The following is a 25,733-nucleotide window of genomic DNA, read 5'->3' on the forward strand; positions in this document are numbered from 1 at the left end:
CCTTGCTGATTCTGATTCTCGTTAGTTTCACAGAGAGAGAGAGAGAGAGAGAGAGAGAGAGAGAGAGAGAGAGAGAGAGAGAGAGAGAGAGAGAGAGAGAGAGTACATATTTTTCTTGTATGGCTCTAATGACGGAATTTAAAGTTAAATATCTAGCTGATTTAAATCTTCCACTCACTAAATTTTTATAGTTGAATTCTTCTTTTATCAAGAGGGGTTTCAAATGCAAATAAAATTTATAGTTTTTCCAATTTTATGTATAAGGTTTTCCAAATCTATTGATTTCCTATCTAGTTTTTTTCTACCAACAAGATCAAACAAGTTTCTCTCTCAAGTTTGTAGAAAGATAATCATTGATCCAAAATTAAAATAACAATATATAGCAATTATTTTACAAGAACCTTGATAGACATGAGGTAGACAATATTATCAAATGAAATTCTACGACAAGTTTTTCAAACTCTACCTCGAAAACTCATTAGTGAGAAATTGAAATAGTCTTGTTAATTCCGGCAATTCAAATTACTCCTAAGCTTTCGAAATATTCTTTATTTTTGATCCACCAATTTTGCTCTCCAAAACCTGTTTGTGCTCAAATGACCCAAAATCCACAAATAAAAAAAACCAACCGTATCTAGGGTTTCTAATTGCAATTTAATAAAAAACAACTCTTTGTTAATTAAATATTAAATAATTTGATTTACTAATTCTTTCATGCACACTGAAAGCACTTTATTAATTTAATATTGCTTATTTTCTTTTTTCACTTTGTTTATTTATGGAAAGCATTTTTAAATAACATAATTATTTTATCTTAATTAATAATAATATTTATAGCTCACTAGTTATGTGCAACTCTAAATTTATTATTTTTTAATTAAATAATTATGGATAAAGCATCACTTTAACAATCGATTACTTTACTCAACCGCTATATTTAGACTTTTAAATTCAGGTCTTAAATTAAATGCATATATTGAATTAATTAAATATCTTTATATTTTAATGTTGTCTTTTAATTAAATTAATGTTTAATAATTCAAATATGATATGATTATTCGAATACCATAATTAAATTATTTACTAATTAAAACATGTCACCCAACATACATAAATGAAACAACAAACAACATGCACAAGGATAGACTCATGAGTTTAGATGGGCAGTCAGTCATATATGTGTCCTTTTTCTTAGGACAATAATTAGGCTTAGGCTGAGATTTCTGACATTGACTCCCCTCTCCTGCTTATCAATTCAGGGAAGTCGATGCTTGGTATTTGCTTAGTATACGATTTTTAGCTTGCATTTTTTGGATGACAGTTATGATGGGTTACAAAGATGTAGAACTAAGAATGAGCTAAAGATGCCAAATGGTGGGCATAATAGTTCTTCAAATCGGCCTTAGGATCTAGCATTCTTCTATCTTCAAGAATCTCCTCATGCACAACTTCTTCTAACCTTGGAATATCCTTGATTATTTTTATCCCATGGCTGAAACTATTCTGAAATCTGTGCCTAGAATCCTTTATAGCAGCTATTTCATTGCTGCATATTGTAACATCATAGAAACATTGGTGATCAAAACTCTGGAGTTTGTCTCCTTGTTGGTCCTTTTTGATTTTATTAACATTATGTGCCTAATTTGAATAGCGATTGGTGGATACATTTTTCTAACTTTCATTCTCACAAAGGGTATTGATTCCTTCAACAATCTATATGATCTCCTTGATTTTATAATTAAGTTCATCTTTCTTGAGAGTAGCTGTTATAGAACTCTGTTTTTTAGCCTTGTATAATGATTAATGAGTAATGCGTGGTGATCCAGAATAGGGTCTATCTTAATTTTATCTAGAAACTCCCTATTACGGTTCTCACCCATAATTGGGACTCCCTAAGGAATTGTTTCCATTTTCTCTAAAAACAATCTACCTAAGGCTCCTTCATGATCCTCACCCGTATTGGGACTCTTTTGCTTTAGAGTGATTGAAATACTCTTTCCCTTGTGCAAACTCCCTATCCACTTGGTTTTGACAATGAGTGATTAAATAATCGACTTAATACATATTATTATCTTTATATTACAAATATATATTCGATGTAATACTTCTGAATGGGCATCCGAGTTTATAATACTTTTAGTAATCAAATTTTTAAGTCTTGATTCCTTCTCTCCTAAACTCAAGCCTAGGGAGGGCGTGGATTTACTTCTTGTGGGGTGCTTGAGACCAGTACATTTTCTAGATTTATTCTGCCTTCCCCTCCCAACACCATCTATCAGCTTCTCTGACTGTTAGTGAGAGAATAAGGGGATAGACAGCATTCTAATTATTTTGCATTACAAAACATATACATTTGTATAATAGTTATGCATATAAATTTAATTATTATTACATAGATATTTCCTATGTTCTTCCTTATCTTTGAATCCGTAATTCTGCACATGTTATAGTCTTTTAATATATATTTCTATTGTGCATTTATAATGTAATGTTCTTTGTTTCACAAGATTGTTCCCTTAATTGCTATTATGTGTTTTGGCTATTTAACATAACCCATGAATTAATCACAACATATTATATTGGACATTTTTCTTTTGATAGATATTAGACACAAGCTTTACTTTTTATTTATTTGAAATCAATTTTACATGAGACCCCATTCAAAGTGTGGACAGGAGAAAAAGAACAGGAAAAAAACACCCCAATATGTAACATAGTAAATTTTAATAATAAAAAGAACATTGAACACATACCCCATATGTATGTTGACCATTCCCAAGTCCTTACACGACCCACATTTACATTTCCACCTTCTAATTTCAGCTTTTCCTATAATTTCGGGTTTCTCTTTTAACTAGCCTTTTTTATATTATTTTCTTTCCTCAAAATTATGGCTTGACCGATTTAAATTCTATTTTGCTTGAATTCCTTACATTAGGTGTTTTCCTCCTACTTTTTTGGTGATACTATACTAGTCTGTTTTTCATTTTTTGTGATGTATTCTACACAGTGTTACCAACTTCAGACTCGGCTCGGACTCAGTCTTGATAGCTGAACTCGGCAAATTAAAAAACTCATGAAATTCAAAGATTTTTAAGGATCTTAAGTTTTCTTTTATGCATCATTTAGCCAATTAACATCAAATACACAATAATTGAGATAAATAGAAGCTACTTTGCACACATATACTACTTTTCATAGATCACGTAAGTATAAATGCAAATTTTTGAAAGAAATTACTTAAAAGTTAAACTGAATAACATAATAGAAATCTGAAATATAGTGTAACTATCAAATGTCTACAATATGCATGGAATATGCAATCCATGGAATCAAAAGTTCAAAACATATATCAAAAGAAAGGCTTATAGTAGCCTATGTCTTCCTACGAGTACACCTAAGATAGGTACCTCATGGAAGACTCTAGAGCCATCCTTTCTCCCCGTGTTTGAGGTTGAACCTCAGTGACATGCTTATCATGATCATCCTCATCCTCATACTCATCCTCATAATCCTCATCATCAGAGTCAAATCCATTACTCTCGGCCTTAGGGTCTTGCACTGGGTCTCATCATGCTCTAGCCTCCTTCACTGCCATCGCCACTGTTAGATCCCAAAACGCCAATACTTTTCACCCAACTCTTCTTTCCCTATTCTTTGTGTTTGCAAGTGATGGAATGACCTTTTTAGGTCTTACTTAACATACCCAAAAATCATAATTTTTTTTTTTTTTTTTTTGTCTTTTCTGGACACTGTCTGCTGGTCAAGTTAGGCTGATAGGACTCGGCGAGTCAGCTCATTCGGCAAGTCAGGGAAGACTTGGCTAGGAGTCAGCCGAGTTCGAGTCTTGAGGCAGTTTGCCTCGTTTTGCTTAGCTCACCTCGAGACTGGTCGAGTCCTTGCTAGACTCATCGAGTCTTGTGACACTGATTCTACATCAAGTGAGTGCCAGATATTTTTATTCCATTGTTCGATGTCTAATGCTTTTGGGTCGAAGGGATATATGCAATCAAATAATGATATGACATGGCCCCTTTAGCATTGCTCGATTGGTTATGTGCTATAACCTCACATTGATTAATATTGTCAATGTATAGTATTAATACATTATATTAAAGTTGTATTAATTGATAACTATTTCAATATCAGTCATATTGATTATTGAAATATTTATAAAAAAATTGATTCGATATAAATTAGTTTCTATTATATTGATTATTGATTTACATAATAATTCTTTTAATATTGATCTATTCATAGATAATATGCTATAATTCTTATCTGATTATATTGATTATTGATAACATTATTGTTTTCTATTATTTTAATATGTATTGATTATTGATTTAAATGATAGAGTATTGAGTTAATGATTCATTGATTAGTAATAATAATGTTTTATATAGATTGATTGAACTAGTACATGTATTAAATAATCAATAGGGTCTATGACTTAATGAGTCCAACTTAAGTGACAAAGCTCATCCACCCTCTTTCCTTGTCTTCTGCAAACTTGATAGCAAGATCCCTATCCATTAGCACTGGCAACCAATCTAATTTCATCATTTCAAAAGCTTCTTTGATAGTGTGTAATTGAGTACTAGTAACTTCACTTGCAACTCTCCTATCTCTCTTCAATTTGATTTTTCCAAGTAATATCCTCAAGTTATTTGTGAGATTCATTTTCCTTGTTAATACTTGCACAACTCTCTCCTCTGTGACCAATAATTTGTCCTTCAAATCTTGCAATGCTAAAGGATTTTGGTCAAATTCATTCAAGGCACATGAGCTATTGTATGTCAAATTCTTCGATTGGTTATCAACCGTGGAAACATTATCAAACTCAACTTCTCACTAGATGATGGCATGCACTCTTCATAAAGCTTTAATGGGACAATTTTATGATCATATATGTATTCATCCAATAAGTTATTCTCTTCACCTGTTTTATCAGTAATGATCTGCAAATTACCAACAAAGAGTTTCGAATACCCCTTACTAGTAGCAATTGATTCTTCCTCTATGTTATTAACCTTAGCTGATTGGAAACCATCATCTTTTGTGCTTTCATCATGCCCAATAAGAGATGTTCATCTTTAGTCATCTATTCCTTGAACCTTTGATTTTATGCTCAACCAATCTTTTGGAGAACCCACAAGCAATAGGTGGTTCAACATGTTCCTTCCTCCAAATAACGATAGCCAATAAGTCTGATTGCAACCACTTGCATATATTCCTCATCTAAGATCAAGGACCTAATGGTTTGCATACATGCCCTCACATTGTTTGGAATCTGGATGATGCTTCTTGATTTCAATATGACACTTTTGAATGATAAATTATCACATTTGAGATTCAACATGATGATAAATGATCTGATTTTTGCCATTATATCTAAAATAGCCCTCTCATCAAAAATAGGGGTTTTGACATCATGAAATCCATGTAGACTCTCCATAATCAGTGTAGGACCTTTTTTCAGATTGTCATCATTATAGGGTGCTAAAGGAGCTGTTATACTTATGATCTCACTGCGACAAGAAGCAACTGCAAGTCTCACCTCTTCACAAAGATGTTCCACTAACTTGTGCTGGACCAAAGCAAGCATTGAGGGGTGCATAGCCCAATTCAGAAGCCTCCAATCTGACTGGACTACTTTGGACAAATCTGTTTCTAATTCCTTCAACTTCGAGAGAATAACATTGAAAATTTCATGTACTCCAATTGTAATCCAATTACATAGAGCCAATTTCCTACTTTTTCTTTCTGCAAGTCCCTTAGTTGATTGCCATTAAATGTATTATTGAATTCCTTTGAGAAGAGCCCACTTTTCTGATCTGCCATTTCTCTATCTTGTTTTTTCCAAACTGGATTTCACCAAATATTATCAAGCTTCAGCAGTCTTGTATTTAAAGATCTACAAAACCTCAGATGTTTTCCTCCAGCAGATCCAATGAGTGACTACTAATTCCCTGAATTATTAATAGAAAGATCGCTTTATCATTGTAAGATTTCTTCAACAATACTCTGGAATTTACAGAGGTTTATAAATTTGTTTGTAATGTTCAACAGAGACTGTAATATCGTAAAAAACAGGGGACATCTGGAAATGAACATTCACTGTCAAACACCAGTAATTGTGATAACCGTTGAGTTTACTAGGTGGTACTAACATTCCAATTCAGTATCATACAGAAATCACACAAGCTGTTTGGTGAATAAGCTTAAAATTGGTTGCATATTTCCAAATGTTGGATAATACTCTGAAAATTGTTCAGAAGGATATGCACAACTTAATATTCAGACAATATAGTAACATGATTTCTGAAGAACGGGACTGGTTTGCATTCACTACCTTGTACAGACATTTAAGGCCACTCAGAGATTTATTCAACAAGTCAAATATAGTATGCACCTTTATGTCTATGTGAGATTTACGAACATCAAATAATAACCTATAGCTGTAACAACCATTCAGCTTTCTGCTGCTAGTTGCCACCTATGAGCAACATTCAGGAAGGATTGAATGTCCCATTTCATTCATCAAACATCGATTCTCAGAGTCCAACGAATTCTTGAGACTCACTCAAACAGATTGCTCACAAGTTTGGTTTAAGCAGTCTACTCTCACTTCCCAGTTCTTCCCGATGTCGCAATGGTGCCAAATGAACATGAGATAGAGGATGACGGTAGCCATTAGGTTAAATATTGTCCTGTCACTTGAAAGCCATGAATTTTGGAACTATGCTTTAAGCTTGGGTTCAAAGAGTATTAGCAATGCCTCCTGAAAAATTCAACTACACGCAATTTTGCTTATGCTCTTGATTTATGAGTCACAGACCCGTCGACACTGTAACAGAGGAACTCCATATGGAACTACCAGATTCCACTCATAGACCAAGCTCGTGTTTTGCCAATGTTAGAAGAGGAAACGTCACAACCCTTTCTTAACAGATTGCTACAGATTTCTGTCGGGTTTGTCTTCTATGCCACCCAAGGAGACATTCTGAAATATGAATATGCACAACCTGATTGCCAGTCTAGAATGAATCAACGAAAGTCTGCGCACTTGTTTCAATCACTATGTAACTCTAACTCCTCATGCTAGTAGGAAGATAGGCTCGTGGTAGTAGACAAAGCTCTATGAATCGAATGCCAGAATTTCCTATTTTCGCAGTTTTCATACATACATTATTGTCTGTAAGAACTACATGCTGTCTACAGACGCACCTTCACCTCCAGGATAAATGATGTTGGACAGCCACAAGATTTACAATGCTTAGAGTATGGAATTATGCTAGATAAACGCCTTAGCAGAGATCATGGTGCCTCCTTTGATAGTTTTTGAAATATGAAATGGCACACAGTATTAGTCACGACATTTATACCAATGTTTTCAATGTGCTACCCAGACAATTCTGTCTCCCATGAAGTCACAGGGTCAGAAACCATTGCATCTCAAGAATCCTTTTTTTATCAGTTACTGCCAATGCAAATGTTCATGGTTAATCAAATACCTTTGAGTCTCAGGCTGACATGACAGAGTTTTTTCATAATTCTTTTAACAAATTTTAATGACTATCTTTACGATATCACCCATCAAAATTTCCAGATAAAACATGGAATTATAAAATTCAGACTATATTCTTCTTGTTTCAAACTGAAGAAAAGTACAAATCTCTGCATGAACTTATAATGTGCAAATATTAATATTTTTTATTTTCCAATCAGAAACATAAACAAGAAATAATAATTCTGAAACTGTGAAGTTTAACCCAGAAATAATGATAAACAGCAATAAACAAATGCAGAACAAAATAGGTACAAAAGACACATTGACTTTATCCTGGGTAAACTCTCCAACTAGAGGGAAAAATCCTTCCACACCAAAAACAATGTCTCTTTTATTAATAATAAAAATTCAAGTATAATACTTTTGAACTTTATATACAAAGAAATCACACACACACACACAGAATTGAGAGATTCTTCATATCACAACCGAAGGTCTGTTCAGTTTTAAAAAACAAGTCTATTCATATCTCCAAATGCATGACTCTTCACAAGTCGCATGACTCTCCATAATAAATGTCAAATATTTAGAGTGTGACATTGAATGCCACATTGTGCTCACTTAATATGATGAAAATATCTTGATAAATATTTTCTCTAGCTGTTGACGCAGTATGGAGGTTTTTGTCCCTTTTTCAACATATAGCAAAATCAAAGATAAAGATCTCTATCGCAGCTACAATCTTCGATAGAAACAACTTAAAACCTTACAAATTCGTCTCTAATAGAGGCTTTGCCTATTTGCTCATCTGCACTTCTGTTACTCATAAAACCTCACAGGATGGCAGAATAACAAACTCTGATACCACTATAATGTCCTGCTAGGATTTTTCTTTCAATTTTATTTGCCCAAATATTCCGCGTAAACTTTTAATCGAACAATTTGCATCAAGCTAACTTATATTCATGCAATGAATTTTATTGAAAAATTATAAATGTCCAATAGTAGATTGGAAGAAAAACGATGACAATCTTACTTTCAGATCAGATATGAAATGGCTTCAACACTATCTTTAGATTATAACATTGCCCAGTTGTGAACTTTGTGGCTAATCCATCTCCAAAGATGAAATGGGTTTCCATCCAATCCACCAAAAGTTCCCTTAAGGTTTTTGTCCTTAGGCTTACAAATCTGAAAGGCAAAGCTTCCTGAGTTCTCAAAGAGGAACAAAAATCATTAACCAAGCATAATCAAAATGAGACTCCATATTCTTTTTTAGAACATCTAAATGACCCTTCGGCTTGTCGCTGCCTGTCTGTTGGAATTCCTTTTCTTTGTCTCTTTATTATCCCCTTTTAAATTAAAATGACTTCATTAATTTTCATCAAACTCCATTAAAATCATTTTAATACTTTATTAAGTTGTCATTTAAGTTGATATGTCTTGAATCATGGAGTACATGCCATCATCTGACCCCAAGGGTCGATCCACGTTAGTGTATTGGATCATGCTCAATATAGGCTTAGTGAATCTCATGAGGTACTTAACATGATTCCTCCAAGAATCATCTAGTATCATTGCCTTAATGACGACTGCCCTTGTACTACTAGATTGCCTCCATACACTCCAACTTAGTTGTCGATTCTTTGCTGAAATGACCTGATGCTGGTTCTAATGCGTCTGGATGCTTGGGTGCATTAGGATGCTGCATGGATTCTCACTGAAAGCGCATCCTGGGACTGTGGGTTCTTGGTGGATGCACTGCAGCTCATCCGGCAAGAATCCACACAGCTAGGATGTGCTTCCTAGGAGAATCCAGGAAGCAGCCAGGCCCATCTAGAAAGCACCCACAGCCAAAACGCCTTTTAGATGTCAATTTTAGCATGTATTTAATTGATGATGATGAGAATGTGGATTTTTTGAGAATCCGTATGATTCTGAATGACTGAATTTGATTAGTGAATTTGAAGTTGAACTATCAATGGTGAAGCATCATGCTATGGAATGGTTTATTTTGGTATATTTCTTGCATTTCTTTGTATACATAAATTTTAGTACATATATATATGGACACACCTAAATGCATCCCAAATACCAAAAAAAAAAAAAAGATTCCATGCATCCACGCATCAGCATCAAAATCAGCACCGGTAACTTAGCACTCCAATTAGCATTGGTTACCATTATAGACAATGTTTGGTTAACCTTCACAAGGCATCTCATAACAATAGTATTAGAGGCAAAATGAGTCTCAACAAACTATTTCAAAATCAAAACTAAAATTAAAAATGTGGTAAGTTTACTAAATTCAAAAATTGTCTAATATGGCTTGCGACATATGGTAGTTCGTGATGACTATTTGGATCTTCTGGGCATCTTCATACATTTGTTTGATCCACTCAATTTTCTTGCCATTTTTTGACAGCATTAGGTTGAGTGAGTGGACAACAAAAGGTGTCCAAAAACCCTACATTTTTGGCATTGTCTATTATTACCTAAACAAGATTTTCAGGGAAAGGTTGCTCAAAGACTTGGATGAGAATGTTTGCAATGAATCCTTCACTCCCCCTTCATAATCCATTGCTCTCAAAAACATTGCACCTCTCGTTGACATTGCAATAACATTTAGTCAAAGGGTGATTTCGTGCATCTTTCCATCCATCAGATAGTATGGACACCTATTTCGATCCATGAATCCCTAATGGGCTTCATTTTTCATTTTTGTCCAACAAAGAGGTGCATGCCTTCTCATAATCTAGGTCCTTGAACTCCATTGGAGCTTCATTAATTGATCTCACTTTTTTTTGATGATACGATAAGTGAACAACATTAAATGCCAATCCATTGGCACATATGCATCTTGCTATGTCTTGCTCGCCAATGCCTCTAGCCTCATTGTGAAATGACATTTCTGATCCTTTGCTCTCTTATTTGTCATCGACTCTTGAGGAACACGCAAGAATGGATGACCCTTTGTAGGGTGTTCATTGGAAGTGGAAAATTTTGCCATCGAGACAGAGGCCTTTGATGCTTTTTTACTTTTAATATTTTCAAAGGATGAACAATTGGATTCCCAGCGGCTTTATCTGCTTGTCTTTTCTTTTCAATATATTTCAATTCAAAATGAGTTGTAAGACGAGTTTTAGGTGAAGGATGCCCTTCAACACTTGGCTTGCTTGGACAAAACTTGATGCCTTTTTGAGGGATAAAATACAAATGTGCTTTCACTCCACTATAAGAGCTACTATATTCCCCTTTGCAATGACTCCAAATCTAAAGTTAACCACCTCCATGTAGTGACCCGTTTCAGGCCATTAGACTTTCAACCCTAATTGTGCGTATATTTTATTTTTTCCCTTCTTGATATCCTTTTCAATGCCTTCTATATCCTATATATATATGTGTGTGTGTGTGTGTGCATCTCCAAGTGACATGTCCTTTCATTATTAAAATTAAATATATTAATAAGATAACTATATTATTTATTATTATATTAAATATGATTATAAATTATATAAATCATATTCCTTGTAATTAATAATACTATTAATAAGTAATTAAGATATATTTGTCAATAGTTGATTTATGTGTATGTATATTAATTATTTACATTCAATAATATAGTATTTTAATATCTAATATATATAGAAGTAAATATATTTATTATATACATGTATAGTTATATGATAATATTTATGGTATATATATATATAATTTATATTTTTCAATTTATCTACATTATTAATCTTTTTTAATAATATATAATACTTATTTATTATTATATATCAAAATGGGATATCACACTCCACTTGGCATTTGCTGAACCGTTTCCAAATATTTCCATAGTGGAGAGCTTGGTCAGTTTCGAACCAGGAGTTCCTAGTGCTAGAAGCACTTGCTATTCTATGAATCCATAAACAACATAAAGGCCAAAAACCAAAATGAACAAAATAAAATAATAGTCTAAAACTCTAGAGTTTATTTCATTTTGTCAAAAAAATGCAATTTTTTTTTTGAGAAACAAACAAAATCAACAATAACCTACCTCTTTTGTTGAAATCTTTCCCTCCGATGTCACTGAGGAGTTCTCAGCACTTGCAACCACATACAAATAACTCACAAACCATCTTAGAACATGCAAAAATCACCTTTCAACACTCCTTGAGCATTGACAACCGAACAAGAAAGTTAAGCAATAGAGGCAAGAAATTTTCTTTTTCATTCAAAAATGCATGAATGATGCATGTTTTACCTTTTTGGCCTCTTTAGTGGTCTATTCTAGGGTTGGTGGGTCGAATTGACTGAAATAGACAAAATAAACTTTAAAAAAAAAAAAAACATGTTTTTGGCCTAATTCAGCCCAAGTCCTGCCATTGAATCCAGAAGTCACAGCACAAATTCCAAAATTTGGCCCGGGTTCTTCTAACAGGTTTCTTGAAAAACTTGTGGGTCTTTATCTAGACCAGACTTTTGGCCGGGATCTTAGGCCACGAGGGATGAATGTGGTAACATAGATTACAGCTTACGTACAAGGGGCCGATCGATGTGCTTGTATGTATATGGAATAAATTTACGTGCTACACTACAAATATATGTTCCATCAGTAACCCTGCAGTACATTTTGAGGACTGCCTTCCTTGATGGCTTCTCTTAGATATAAGTTAAAACCCAATCTTGGTTTTTCGTCATCAATCAATTGCGCTCAAGAAATAAGGTCCATTAGTGCTTAAAACTATAATGTTGGTGAGTGGACATTGTCTAATAAGCATCTGCTCATCTATGATTATATTGCCGCCATGTGTTATCCATTTGACCTTCCTCTCCTCCACTCTTAATTTCGAAGTTACTTTTTCACAAGAGACCTGTTCTTATTCTAATCTCTCTAAGAACCTGCATGATCAGGATCAGTTTTGTGATCTTCTTGAGCATATTCTTGTACAAAGGAGATCAAGCAACATGTAAAGCATTACAAAATAGAAACTGTCAATGACTTTATCTACAACCTCCCTTGTTTGCACATTGAATATATCTTGGTTAGATTTGGCAATGATGAACCTGTAGCTTTCCAGTTTCCTCGTGATTCCTCTACGCTCACTTCAAATGACGGAAGTTCAAATTAAATTTAGTCTACTTGAAGGTTCTGAACCTGGTGGTATTCAACAAACCATTGATGTGGTGATGTCTACTTGAAATGATTTGATCAAATTAGCCCTCTCCTCAAGGGTGAGTTTGAAATAAGGTCTAATCCCTTTACCAAGGGTATGTAAAAGGTGTCTGGCAATCCTTGTAATCCATTCCAACTATCTGGGCATATGTTCTATTTTCATGTGTGACTTCCGCCTAAATCAGAGATAGTGTCAAGTATTCTTGTAAACTAGTGCACATGATTTTTCTTGTTAAATAGGCCCGTGGCATATTGTTACTGACAACTTGAAAAAGGCAGTCAGATTTCAACGTTCTCCCAGTTGAATTGTTTTTGGCTGTGTTGGAGTTTGGCTGCCCACAACTGATTCAATTACAATTTCATTGTCCAAAACAAGATCATTTTTGACATTGAAAGAATCTGTTTTGATCTTGATAATGGAAATGGATACAACATAAGATGACAATATGACTATAAAAAACAATAATCTTGATGCAATAATTTGATGATTCCAAATACATTTGAGCTAACACATAGTAGATTGCGCTTGCAAAAAACAATAAAAACAATTCTTGTAATGCCAAAAGCAATAAAAAGTAAAAACAGAAGATTTATAAGTTAGAACAAGTTTTAGAAGTGTGTTTGAAGGCTTGAACAAGAAGTAATAATGATTTTTTTAAAAATGTTCAGAAGCCTTGGGAGGATCACACAATAGATCAGAGTTTACACAAAAATTGAAATAGACAATGGTTTTATTATTTTAATTTTTTTATTTATTGTACTTTTAAATGCTGATTGTGCATTAGGGATTTGGGGACAGCTGACAAGCCATTGACATTTCTGACAAACATTCCCCTTGTAGAGTGCGTGTACTGTGTATCCATAGATTCCAGAAAAGGAAAATGGTGTGTTGGTGAGTAGAAGAGCAGTGGATGTTTGGTTTCCATTCACAAGGTGTCCCCTTTTGGGAAAAAGTGGATATGTGTCTTCAGGGAACTTTGCAAATATCAAGAAAAATGGAAAAGAAAATGTAAACTTAGGATATATTACTATAGGGAAACAGAAAATAACAATAAGGTAACAATAAGAATGAATGTAATTCTATGCTACTCAAAAAATGAATAACAATAAGAAACATGAAATCCTATGCTTCTCAAAAAAAATGTAGCAATTTGGAAAGCTATAATCAATTCCTCTTAGATTTTTTTTTTCAAAGTTTAAAACAAATTTGAAGGCTTTTACAGACATGAAAATAACGTGTCTTGAATGACGATTTTCCTTAAAGCATCTATTAAACATGCCTTCCCTATCCTTGAATCCTAAAAGAAAAACTAACATTGAGCAATGACAAACAATGAGTTTTGGTAATCTTTTAGTGATAGGCAGGAGTGTATTTTGTATTTGTATGCCACTTTTCAGGTTTTATTTTCAAGATAGTTTTTGTATTATTTGTTTTTAAATTTTACAATTTTAAAATTCATTTGTGTCCAAACTTGTGCCAGCCTGGGGGTACAAGGGGGTGTAAGGTACAGGGGCTGAGTACTATGTAACATTAGTCTGGAATAATGTATGATCTAAGGTATGCTTTATTTATTTTCTATTGATTGCACAAATCAATAAAATAATTTTATACCAATAGAATCCACAAGTTGTACGGATATTGCATGGTTGAAAAAAGTTGATTCTACAAGACGTATGTAATTTCCATATTTAGGCTAATTGAACTCACAGGATATACTGATATAGATTGTTGGTGGTAGGGAGTTGTGGACATCCTGCAGAAGTATCCAGTGCCAGAATGTGACATTTGGTTTATCAAGTTCTCATGTGATTTCCATTACAATTCAATTGCAGTTGGTAAGGTTTTCCATCTTGAGAGTTGTTTAACTCCCTTCATACTTTCTGGGCAATTTTTATACTTCGGTTTTCTTGAAAAAAATAATCGTTGATCTCTTCTTTGCAAGGGATTCTTGAGGAGCTAATCTTAACTCGTTATTGTCTTGAAATTTAAAAAATAGATTGATGAATTTGTAGGATAGTCTAAAAGCATTAGCCATCTTTTTAAAGAAATTTAATATAAATGGCAAATGCCTATAATTTACATGTTTTTGTGGATAATTCCATGCTTTTTGTTACACTGCAGAATATGATTTTCTTTTCCTTATTTTATGAAATGTAAATGCTTACCAGCTATCGATACTTTAAAAGGCTTTTCAGTGATTTTTTTTTTCCTGCTTTGTTTTGCCATTTGAAATTATAACAATATCCATAGTAAAGGGGTTCAAAACTATACCGTCTCATATATGATGATAGGTCTTTCTTCGCAGTAAGCCCACTTGTCCAATTAGTTAAATTCCACAGATTACTACTACTTATTTAGCTTGTCCTTTTCATACGTCCACGTCTATCTTCGTAGAAATTAGGAACTCGAGCTTGAAGAATTAAGATAGCTTCATATTGCTTTTCAGTAACCTATCTTATTTCATACTTTATTACTAGATTTAATTGTACATTTTCAGTGTTTTCCATTGTTGCTTCCCTTTTAATGTCTGCTTGTATCACCTGTATAAATTTGAATTGACTGAAATGGCATATTTTCTTGTATCAGGCAACAGGGAAGGAAAGATCTATGTCTGGGAATTACAGTCAAGCCCTCCTAATTTGATTACTAGGTTAAATTGTCAACTAGAAATTTCTTTCTATCAAATCATGAATATAGTTCTGGTAGAACTAAATATCATTTTGACATATTAATAGATAAAATGGACGATATATCTTATTTATGTTGGTAGTGTTTGGCATGCATTAAACAGGTTATCACATAATCAGTGCAAATCTCCTATTAGACAGACTGCTATTTCCTACGATGGAAGGTCTGCTGCTCTACCGATTTCCTGAAATGGGATTGGAAAACCTAATTGTAGATGTCTTTTCTTGCATTAACTTAATTTTTCACATTCTTTTTTGAATGAATTCTGTTTGGATTTTTGTTAATGCCACTAGACAAAACCAACCTTCAAATTAGCGGTGAACTAATTATTGCCTGTTTTCTTTTGTGAGGACAGTATCATCCTTTGCTGTTGTGAAGATGGTAGCATATGGCGCTGGGATGTGGTTCAGTAGAGTGTCCATTTCTGTGAACAAAAATATATTTTAAAGTGTGTGAGAATTTGACAAAAAATAATTTCCTGGTTGATGCTGTGAGGAATTGTAATGGTGTTCGTAATTTTGAATGTTTTATTTTTGCAAAGAGAAATTCAACACTACTATAGTCTTTTGCTCTTTCTTCGACTGTAAAAGAAATAAATTATAGTGGTATCTTTATAAAGCTGAGTCAGACCGACTCAGAATTAGTTAAGAAAAGAGTGAGAAATTATATGCCCTTGCTTGAGGAGGAATATGAAATATGCCTCCCCACACCTCCCCTCCCAGCCTCCCCCTACCCCTGTGCCCACACATTCATAACTATATTCATAGAGGTTGGGTGTTTTAATCCACAATGTCCATGATATTATAGCACTTGTAGGAACGATGAAGTCTTTCAGTAAGCTTGAGTGCTTAGTAGTAGTTGATCTTGAGATTGATGACCATAAAGATGTTAAAAACTTCCCTTTTAATTTAACACTAAACTTATAATATCCAACACAGGCTACACTATTTTACACCTGCAACATTTTGATTAATGAGCAAAAGGTTATAATACACATAATGGCAGGTGCTATAAAAACACACCTCCATAACAATTTTTCTTGGTTGTGGGTTTGATTTATTAGCTAACTCCTTGCTCGCTCCTTTCGCTACCATGTCGTAAGTTCACTCCAATAGTAATCTGCCTCTTCAAACACCTCTCAAGCACATTACAATGTCTCCAAGGGCTGTTAGATATACTAAGCCTATGGTGGTTGAATGTCAAAGAGCTGCAGCCTCCATTTCTTTAGACAAAGATCATTGATCTCTAATAGTCAAACCACTTAGAAGTTCATAACCTTCTTCCATGGCTTGTGTTCAAGTCTCCAGGACATGGGCATATTTCTATGCAGGGCTTTGTTGTTCTGTTTTAACACTTGGATACACCTTTAAAATGCATGCCAATACACTTGGCTATAATTTTTCTATATCTACTAAGGCAAAGCTTTAGTTATGCCACTCCCCAAATATTTTTGTGTTTTGATGGAACAATGACACTGGCATGAAGTTTATTAAGACCTCTTTTATGCCCTCTTCTAGCCAATAGTGCCATTGCTCTAGCAAGTCTTCTAAATAGCTTGGAAAGCCACATGGTCCATTGTATAGAAAATGTATAATGATTAGTTTTATGTTCTCGCATTCCTATGAAATTGAACTTCATCCAAGCATACTCTTGATCACTTTATCTCCATTATGGTTGAATAAGGTTGATCTTGTTAAATTTTTGAACCAGAAATATAGAGAAAGAAAACTTAAAAAATACAAATATTTTATCCTGGGAAAAACTCTCTTCTCTGAAGGAAACAACCCAGCCTCCACAAAAAATACTCTTTATTTGATATAGAATGATCACAATATAAAGCTTTGAAAAACAAAGGAGATAGTTGCAAAGTCATTTCTTGAAGTCTTGTGCTTGCAAAGTCATTTCTTGAAGTCTTGTGCAAAAGTTCTCTGTCTTATTTTTCATTTGTATATTCAAAATGACCTTCCTTGATTTGTCTACTTTCATCCTATCAATATCCAAAAATGCACTTACAGTCTTTGAACAAAAAAAATGTTATTCCATTTTCGTGTATCACCTTTAAATTTTTTTAGTGCTCATACATTATTTCCCCCTTTCCCATCAAATTCAGGCAAAGGGGTATACTAATAGCTAGATGCAAACCGTTCAATCATAAGGGTCATTCTATACTTCCAACTCCTACATTTGCAAGACTTCCCATGATGATATTCTTCATGTAGAACTAATATTTTGATTATTTATGACCATAAAAAACTTCTAACTATTAACTTTATGATTCTATTTAATGTGTTGACTTGTGCAATTGGTTTACAAGTTAGATTCGTTGAAGTTTTTATAGCTTCAAGATATATCTTCTACATGCCTTCTTCAAGCTCGTCCTTGTAAACTTGAGTGGTTTCTTGTTGTGATCTCTTTTATCTCTTCTATCTCATGTATTTGAGCAAGGTTCCTAAAATTGTTTATGATTTCTATTTTACTCCAATTTGTTTCTTCTAGTTTGAAAGGACTTCTTCAACATGTGCGTGCATGCTCATCGATTTTTCTTATTCTGACAATGACAAATTACTTTAGCATGTGTATTCGGTTATTCATATTTATGGTTTGTGTGGTAGAATTGAAGGTCAATCATGAAAGTGAACTCTCCATTTCAAGATACAACATTTTTTTCTCATGTGACATTCTCTTCTATCAGTGTCTCTAACTTATTGTCTTGCTATTCGGTGGGGGCTCTTCGATATTTCTCTGGAGAGTTGAAGAGTTTGCTTGTGCCACATTAGTTATCTATTTTACGTGGGTTGGAGTTTTTCCTCTTAGTTTCATTTGGTCTTTAATCAAAGCATATTCAAAGTGGTGAGAGGGGAGTTCTCAAGTTAAGGAAATATATATATATATATATATACATCGGGTGACTTATATTGCTTCAGTTTTGGCAATAGACATTGGTTCAATCTTGGCATCGTGTGCTGCTCTATTTATCTTGCAGCTAAGTGTTATTATTCTTCAATATTTTTCCATCAATCTAGTGATAGAGCTAATTAGAACTCATTGAAGTTTCTATCATAATATTTTTGGTTTGTTTCTTCTATCTGTTAAGAGGACTCAATTTCAAAGCTTTGTATTGTGATTATTCTATATCAAATAAAAAGCATTCTTTGTGTGGGTTGGGTTGTTTCCGGTTTTTCCCAAGTAAATATTTGTATTGTTTAAGTTATCTTTAACTCTATTTTTCTGGTTCAAAAATTTAACATGCTATTAGAGCGAGGTTGCTAAAATCCTCTTCTTGAACCAAAATCTCTTCTTCCTATTCTTCTTAGTTATGAGTAAAGATGGTGAATGACTTGAAAGTTGACAATAGACTAGAAGGGTCATCAAAATTTTCTTCTTGGATACCAAGGTTTCCATTTGCACTTGAAGAAAACAATTTATTGGATTATGTTACTATTGTTTCACAACCATTTGAGGAAGCATCTAAAATTCAATGGAAGAAAAGCAAAGTGATGACTAAGACGATTATGATTCTCTGTGAAGGATCATCTAATTCATGTTATCTCCAAGTTGGAATCGGCTAAAGATATGTTTGATACCTTAAATGAGTTATATGACATCAATAACACCAACGTAACACTTGCCTTGGGGAGTCAATTGTTCTATGTCTGTCTAAAGGAGAATCCGTGGCCTCTTATTTCATGAAGATTACATAATTAAAAGATCAACTCTCTACCATAGGTGATTTTTTTTTAGTTATAAAGATATGGTCATGATTGCTATGAATGGACTTCCTCATTCACGGGAGTCATTTATCGAAGGCGTCAACAATAGAGGCAAACTTCCTAATTTTGATCAATTAAGGGGAGCGTATTCAAGAAGATTGCAGGTTGGAAGCAAGAGGTTTTAGTCGCAAATATTTTTCTGAAGAGGATCATGTTCTTGTTGCTCATACTTTAAAAGGAAAAGGCAAGGTAATTTTAAGAGATTCAGAGAGAAAAGCCTTGATTCTTCTCGACATCAAGAAAAAGAAGAAGAATCTATCTCGCATTTAGTGCTTCATGTGTGATAAGTTTGGTCACTACACTAGAGATTGTCATGTGAAACCAAAACCTTCTCATGGAGCTACTATTGCAAATGTAGAGAACTCTTTGAAGGAATCTTGCAATAAGTTTGAAGGTTTTGTTTTTGTTTTTGCTTTCTCCAGGAATATTCCCTCTAATAGTGATACATGGTTGATTGATAATGGAGCCTCTCGTCATATGACTAGTTTTAAATCACTTATCATGTTTGAAAGAAAAAGATACTCATCTGCATGTCATTATTGGTGATGATGCTAGCTACTTTGTTAAAGGTGTTGGTTCTACATCTTTCAAATTGAACTTTGGCATTCCACTTCATTTAAGTGATGTACATTATGTTCCTGGTATAAAAAGAAATATGATTTCCATCTCAGCTTTTAGAAGATAGGGGATATTGTGTGGCCTTTGTTGATGCCAAAATTTTGGCATGGAAAAAGAACTCTAAATTTAAATAAGTTAGTAAAATTGGGCTTCGTCATGATAGTCTTTATCAACTTTATGCATGTCCTCTTCAAGATCTTTCTCTAAATTCATTTGATTCTTGTAAGTTATGGCACAAGAGATTTGGTTGCTAAAATCTCATAACTCTATCTTCTATGGGGAATGTTGTTTATTGGTCTTCTAAAACTCAACCAGGATCTTGTAGAAGTGTGCAAGCGATGTGCTTTAGGTAAGAACATCAAGAGTACTTTTCATAGTAGTGAATCTAGATCTAAAGAAGTTTTAGAAATTATTCGTTCGGATTTGTGTGGTTCAATGTCTATTGCTTCTCTTAGTGGTTTTTGGTATTATGTTTCTTTCGTTGATGATTTCTCTCGAAAGTGTTGGATCAACTTTTTTAAGTCTAAAGAATCAGATGAAGTGGTGTGTTGGCTCAAAGAGTTTAAGACATTGGATGAAGACTTTAAGATCAGAAAAAAGTGAAGAATACGTGTATGGTGTTTTTCATAATTTTTGTACAGAGGCTAGGATTAAGAGGAAGTTTTGTGTTCCCTATAACCTACAATAGAATGATGTAGCTGAAAGAAAGAATAAGATTGTTATTGAAGTAACTAAGGCAATGATGCATGGTCAAAATCTTTCTATCTTCTTTGGGGTTGAAGCTTGTAGAACAATAATTCACATTCAAAATGATTATTCTCGTCAAATTCTTGCTAACATGACTCCAGAAGAGGCTTTCTTGGGTTTCAAACTTGATATCAACTATTTTAGGATCTTTTGGTTGTCCATTATATATTCATATGCCTAAGAACACATCTAAATTGGAACCTTCAAGAAAGAAAGGTATTTTTGTTGGTTATAGTGACTCCTCTAAGGCATACAGAGTTTATATTCTACGTCAAAAACATATTGAAATTAGTAGAGAAGTTACTTTTGGTGAACTTAATGCATGTAAAATTTGAAAAGAATCAAGTTTTGATTTTATTGAAGAAGATGTTGAAAATTTTGAAAACTCTATCATAATTGATCTCGATCCTTCTTTAGAGATCCAGAGAGAGTTTATTGTTCCAAATCTTAACATTGGTCCTCCTAACCCTATTGATTTTTCAACAGGTGATAGTTCCCTTTCAACAAGTAAGAAATGTTCTCTATGGGCTAGGGACCTCATGGAAGAAAGTGAGCCCTTTGCAACACTCTGTGGCACCTTCGGAGAAAGTAAGAGGCGTCAAAATTTTGTTGGTTGTGTTGCTCTAACAAATTCTTTTTATTGCTTTACAACCTTCTAGTGTTGAAGATGCCTTCAAACTATAGGTATGGAAAGATGCAATGATGAAAGAATATTAGTCAATTCTAAAAAATTATGTTTGGGGTGTTGTTTCCTCCAAATGTTTTTAAAATTAAGCATGCTGATAATGGTATTATAGAGAAATATAAGGCCAAATTTGTTGATAGGGATTTCTCTCAAAAGGAGGGCATAGATTATGAGGAAACCTTTGCTCTCGTGGCTTGTTGCTCTTCTATTAGGACTATAATAAGTATTGCAACAGTTAAGGGCTGAAAACTCCACCAATGGATATCAAAATAACATTTCTAAATGTTGTTATTGAAGAGAGAGTCTTTATGGAACAACATGAAGGTTTCATAATTCATGATAGAGATTCTCATGTTTGCAAGTTGAAAAAGGCTTTGTGCAATCTTTGTTGGTGTAATTAAGTATTTACTAATTAAACTTTAATTAGGTTAATGCATTAGCATATTAGTTGTCATGTAGACACCTAGGAGTTTGCATATTCATATGAGTGGTCATGTAGACAACATAGTAGTTTGCACTCCAATTGAGCACATGTTGTCTATTACATCTCTTTGTGAGATACACTTTTGCATTCTTATCCTCTCGTTGTTGCACGTGCATTCATGCACAATGGAGTATAATCCCCTCTTGGTGGACATGTGCTTAGTTGTTATGCTTATCTCTTCACTGACTCCTACTCATATCAGTTGCCTTTATATACAAGGCACTTCTATAATGTATTCATCCAATCATTTGATATGCATTCTCATTTGATCATCATTTATCTCTCTCGTGCTATCTATCGAGCTTCTTGATCTTGGCGTTGAATTATTGCCTTAGGAAGATTCCATGGTATCAGAGCCATAGGATTTCCATTGCATAGCCATTGGATAGTTTGTTTTTTGGCAGATTGGAGCTTAGTGGTGCAAATCAGATGTTGGCATCACATTCATAAGGTAAAAAATTCCCCAAATCGACTTTTGTTTCATCAAAATTGGACATCTGAGGTGAAATTTAAAGTCATTTGATTTTTGAATGTGCGACGACGATGTTTTAGGAAGAATAATTACAGAAGTGATTTTCAAACAACGAGATCTCACTCATACAGACTCCTTTTTTCAAGCAATTTGTTTTGTTTTGTTTTGAGGTAGAATTTCTTGATTTACACATCGGTGCAGGTTGTTTGAGATCTCTGTTCTTGAATTTTTTGGAAAATTGCCAATCCCGATTTTCACAACTTTAGAGGCTTCGTTTGAGCTCATATGGACACATATTCAGGTGCTATTTTTTAAAAAAGTGCATAAATTTTTGTCTACTTTCCAGAGTTGGTATCAATTTGGAGTAATTTTGAGTAGACATAATACTTTCATCATTTGGTCATTTTTTGGCCTATTTTGGCAATTGTAATTAAGTAGATCCTTGAGAGGTCTTGTGTCTTATCTTATTGAGTCATATATAGCTTCATATTTATTGTTTTAACCATCAAATCAAAAGTTGACTTTGGTTCATTTTGACAAGTGGCAATTGTATATGCACTTAGTATAAAATGCCAAAAAATCTATTTAGGGGGGAGTTGCATTGATTAGTAAATCATGGATGAGGAAGATTTAATTACCTTGACAACACAAAACTATAAGCAATGGAGTGAATTAGTTCTCACTTATCTTAGTAAGCATAATGCATTGCCATATGTCAAAGAACTTTCATACAATGTTGACACTGTAACAATAATTTGTCGTGCAATCTTTCTACATATGGATATGGAGGTTATGGATTCACTTGATGACATGAAGTCAATTGGTTTTTATGATATTTGGATCTATCTTTGCGAGATGTATGGAGATCCACATGTTCATCCATTCCCAAAAGATCTTTTACCTCCAGTTGCGGTTGCTAATTCTCCTATTGATATTGCATCTACTGTTGCTCTTGATGATGCTTGCATTCACATAGTCCTGGATTCACATGATTCAGTGCAGCAAGACATTCATCATCTTCCAAACTTAGTTCCTTGGGATGACTTCTTGACAGACATTGAAGGTTTGTTTGTGGAGTCCTACATTGAGGATATGGGAGACATTATTGATGATATACATCTTCTCTTTATTGAGGATGATCCTTCATCAGTTGTTGTGAGGGAACACACTAACCCTTATGATTCTCCACTTGATCTTTCTTCCAAGTTTGACATGATTGTGGATACTTTCTTACAACATTTGCAGGATGTTAGATTGCATGGTTGATCATACTCGTGTTGCAGATTCCTATGTAGTTTCTTGAAACAAACTACATCATGAGAGTTCTTCCTATTGATTGGGGAGGATTTTTTGTACGCCCATGCCACCATTTCTTCCTTAAGGGAGAAATATCATTCAATTTTCATGGTGCAGCTACTACATTAATCCAGGAGCATATTTCATGGGTGCAAATTCTACATTGAGGGGGGGCTTCTTTGTTTCTCTTCCTACTTATTCTTTTGAGGAGGCATCTTGGTCTTTGGAGTTTGATCCACATTCCTATACAGAGCAATTGCCATTGGTCCCTTGTTTGTCACCTTCTCCTATTGGACTTGATCATGATTGGTTCATGACATCTTTAGTATTCAAGGACATGGTGACACATCTTTAGGGTTCAGATACAACATACTTCATATGGATTCCCCTTCCATCTTCCTATCCACAACGGCAATCCTTTTTGCATTTGTATTTGGTGTATCTTCTTCCTAAAGGGAGAAATGTTGTTTGTAGGAATTGGATTCTCTTTTGTCTTCAAGCACACATCATTCTTGTAGGAGATCATTCACTATGCAGGGATTTCATTTCTCCTTATTTCCTTCTTATGGAGGGATTCTCTATTGTATATGCATGATGTATGTCGTAAGAGGCATCTTGATTACTCCATCCATACATGTATCTTGGTTTATTTTTCTTCTCTTTTTGGGGGAGGGTTTTTCCTTTTTCTCTGCTTTATGAGAGATTGCATTGCATATCATTTGCACTTGTATATTGTACATGGGTACCTAACATGGTCTAGTAGCCAGGACCCATCTTGCATTATTATTTAGCTTTTGTGAGCTTAAGTACATTTCCCTAAGTTGCAATTAAGGTGGGGTATTGGTGTAATTAAGTATTTACTAATTACACTTTACTTAGGTTAATGCATTAGCATATTAGTTGTCATGTAGACACCTAGGAGTTTGGATATTCATATGAATTGTCATGTAGACAACACAATAGTTTGCACTCAAATTGAGCACATGTTGTCTACTACATCTCTTTATGAGTACACTTTTGCATTCTTATCCTCTCATTGTTGCACGTACATTCATGCACAATGGAGGACACTCCACTCTCGGTGGGCATGTGCTTAGTTGTTATGCTTATCTCTTTGCTGACTCCTAGTCATATCAGTTGCCTCTATATACAAGACACTTCTATAATGTATTCATCCAATCATCTGATATCTATGCTCCACGGGGACGCGTCCCCTGCCTCTGTACCCTAGTACCCGTACCGGGTACGAAACGGGGACGTGGGTACGAATTTTGGCCGTACCCTGCGACGTCCCTTTTTTGAAAAATTCAGAAACGTCCCTGAAATGGCCAATTTTTTTGGGCAGAAAACTTGGGGACGACCAACAGTATCGGGGACAGTTTTGCAGTCCCCTATCCGTCCCCGAAACTGCTGGCCGTCCCCTTTTTTCCAGTCAATCTGGTAAAGGCAAACCATCCCCAAAAAAACATTTTTTCCTAATTTTTGTTGTTCGTGTGGCCCCTAGTCATCTTAAAGACATAATAACAATATGCAACCCATATTTGGTCCATTAAAACACTAACTCTTCTACTCATTTTTCGATTTAACATACTTGCTAAGAGGAAGGAAAAAAACATAAGAGCAGTAGCAGCAATGAGCAAAGATTGTGTTTAGTGAGGCAAGACTGCGTTCGGTATTTACTATTTACTAACAATTTTAGTTGGACTTCTCTTTATTTCATTATGATTTCAGCATGATACTTGAAGCCTTTAGGCATTTTAATTTTTGCTATATATGTATGTGATATTGTTATAATGGAAGCACTTAGTATTTGCCATTTGATAATATTCCATGTATTTATCTTCTAAAATGTCTATGGTGAATGGTTTATCAATGTTATGATATACATATTTGAATTTTGTCTCTATATTAAAAAAAATCTCCTATGTTTTTAATCGTTGTCCCCTGATGTCCCGTCCCCTAAATTTTGGCTTCGACCCGTACCCGTACCGGAAACACGTCCCCGTCCTCTAAAACGTCCCCGTCCCGGAAACTCCGTGGAACATAGTCTGATATCCATTCTCATTTGATCATCATTTGTCTCTCTTGTGCTATCTATTGAGCTTCTTGATCTTGGTGTTGAATTATTGCCTTAGAAAAATTCTTACATGGTATCAGAGCTATACCAAATTCTTATAGTCTTAAACAAGCTCCTCGTGCATGGTATGAAAGGATTGATCATTACCTTCTTAGCTTGGGATTTCAAAAGAATGACGTTGATCCTAATTTATATTTTTTCAAAGGAATTATAACAAT

At 34.2% G+C, this 25,733-nt stretch overlaps 1 protein-coding gene across 3 annotated transcripts in view; it reads left to right on the forward strand.

Moving 5' to 3' along the window:
* The window catches only part of FIE (Transducin/WD40 repeat-like superfamily protein), a 116,077-nt gene extending 100,058 nt beyond the window's left edge, over window positions 1-16,019 (forward strand). The window contains exons 10-13 of one of the 3 annotated variants that reach the window (XR_016363897.1): window positions 14,403-14,513; window positions 15,265-15,328; window positions 15,470-15,529; window positions 15,722-15,922. Coding sequence is in view for 2 of the 3 variants with exons in the window: in XM_089825677.1 (XP_089681803.1) it covers window positions 14,417-14,513; window positions 15,265-15,328; window positions 15,470-15,529; window positions 15,722-15,779 (279 nt within the window). In the remaining variant the exon portion in view is untranslated. Of the gene's footprint in view, window positions 1-14,402; window positions 14,514-15,264; window positions 15,329-15,469; window positions 15,530-15,721 lie in introns of all 3 variants that reach the window. The other 2 variants (XM_089825677.1, XM_089825679.1) reach the window with 2 other exon arrangements.
* Window positions 16,020-25,733: the final 9,714 nt, after the last annotated feature.

Source organism: Cupressus sempervirens, chromosome 4 (genome assembly GCF_028749045.1).
Source record: "Cupressus sempervirens isolate cs-2001-9-10 chromosome 4, ASM2874904v1, whole genome shotgun sequence".
In the NCBI taxonomy this organism is placed as follows: domain Eukaryota; kingdom Viridiplantae; phylum Streptophyta; class Pinopsida; order Cupressales; family Cupressaceae; genus Cupressus; species Cupressus sempervirens.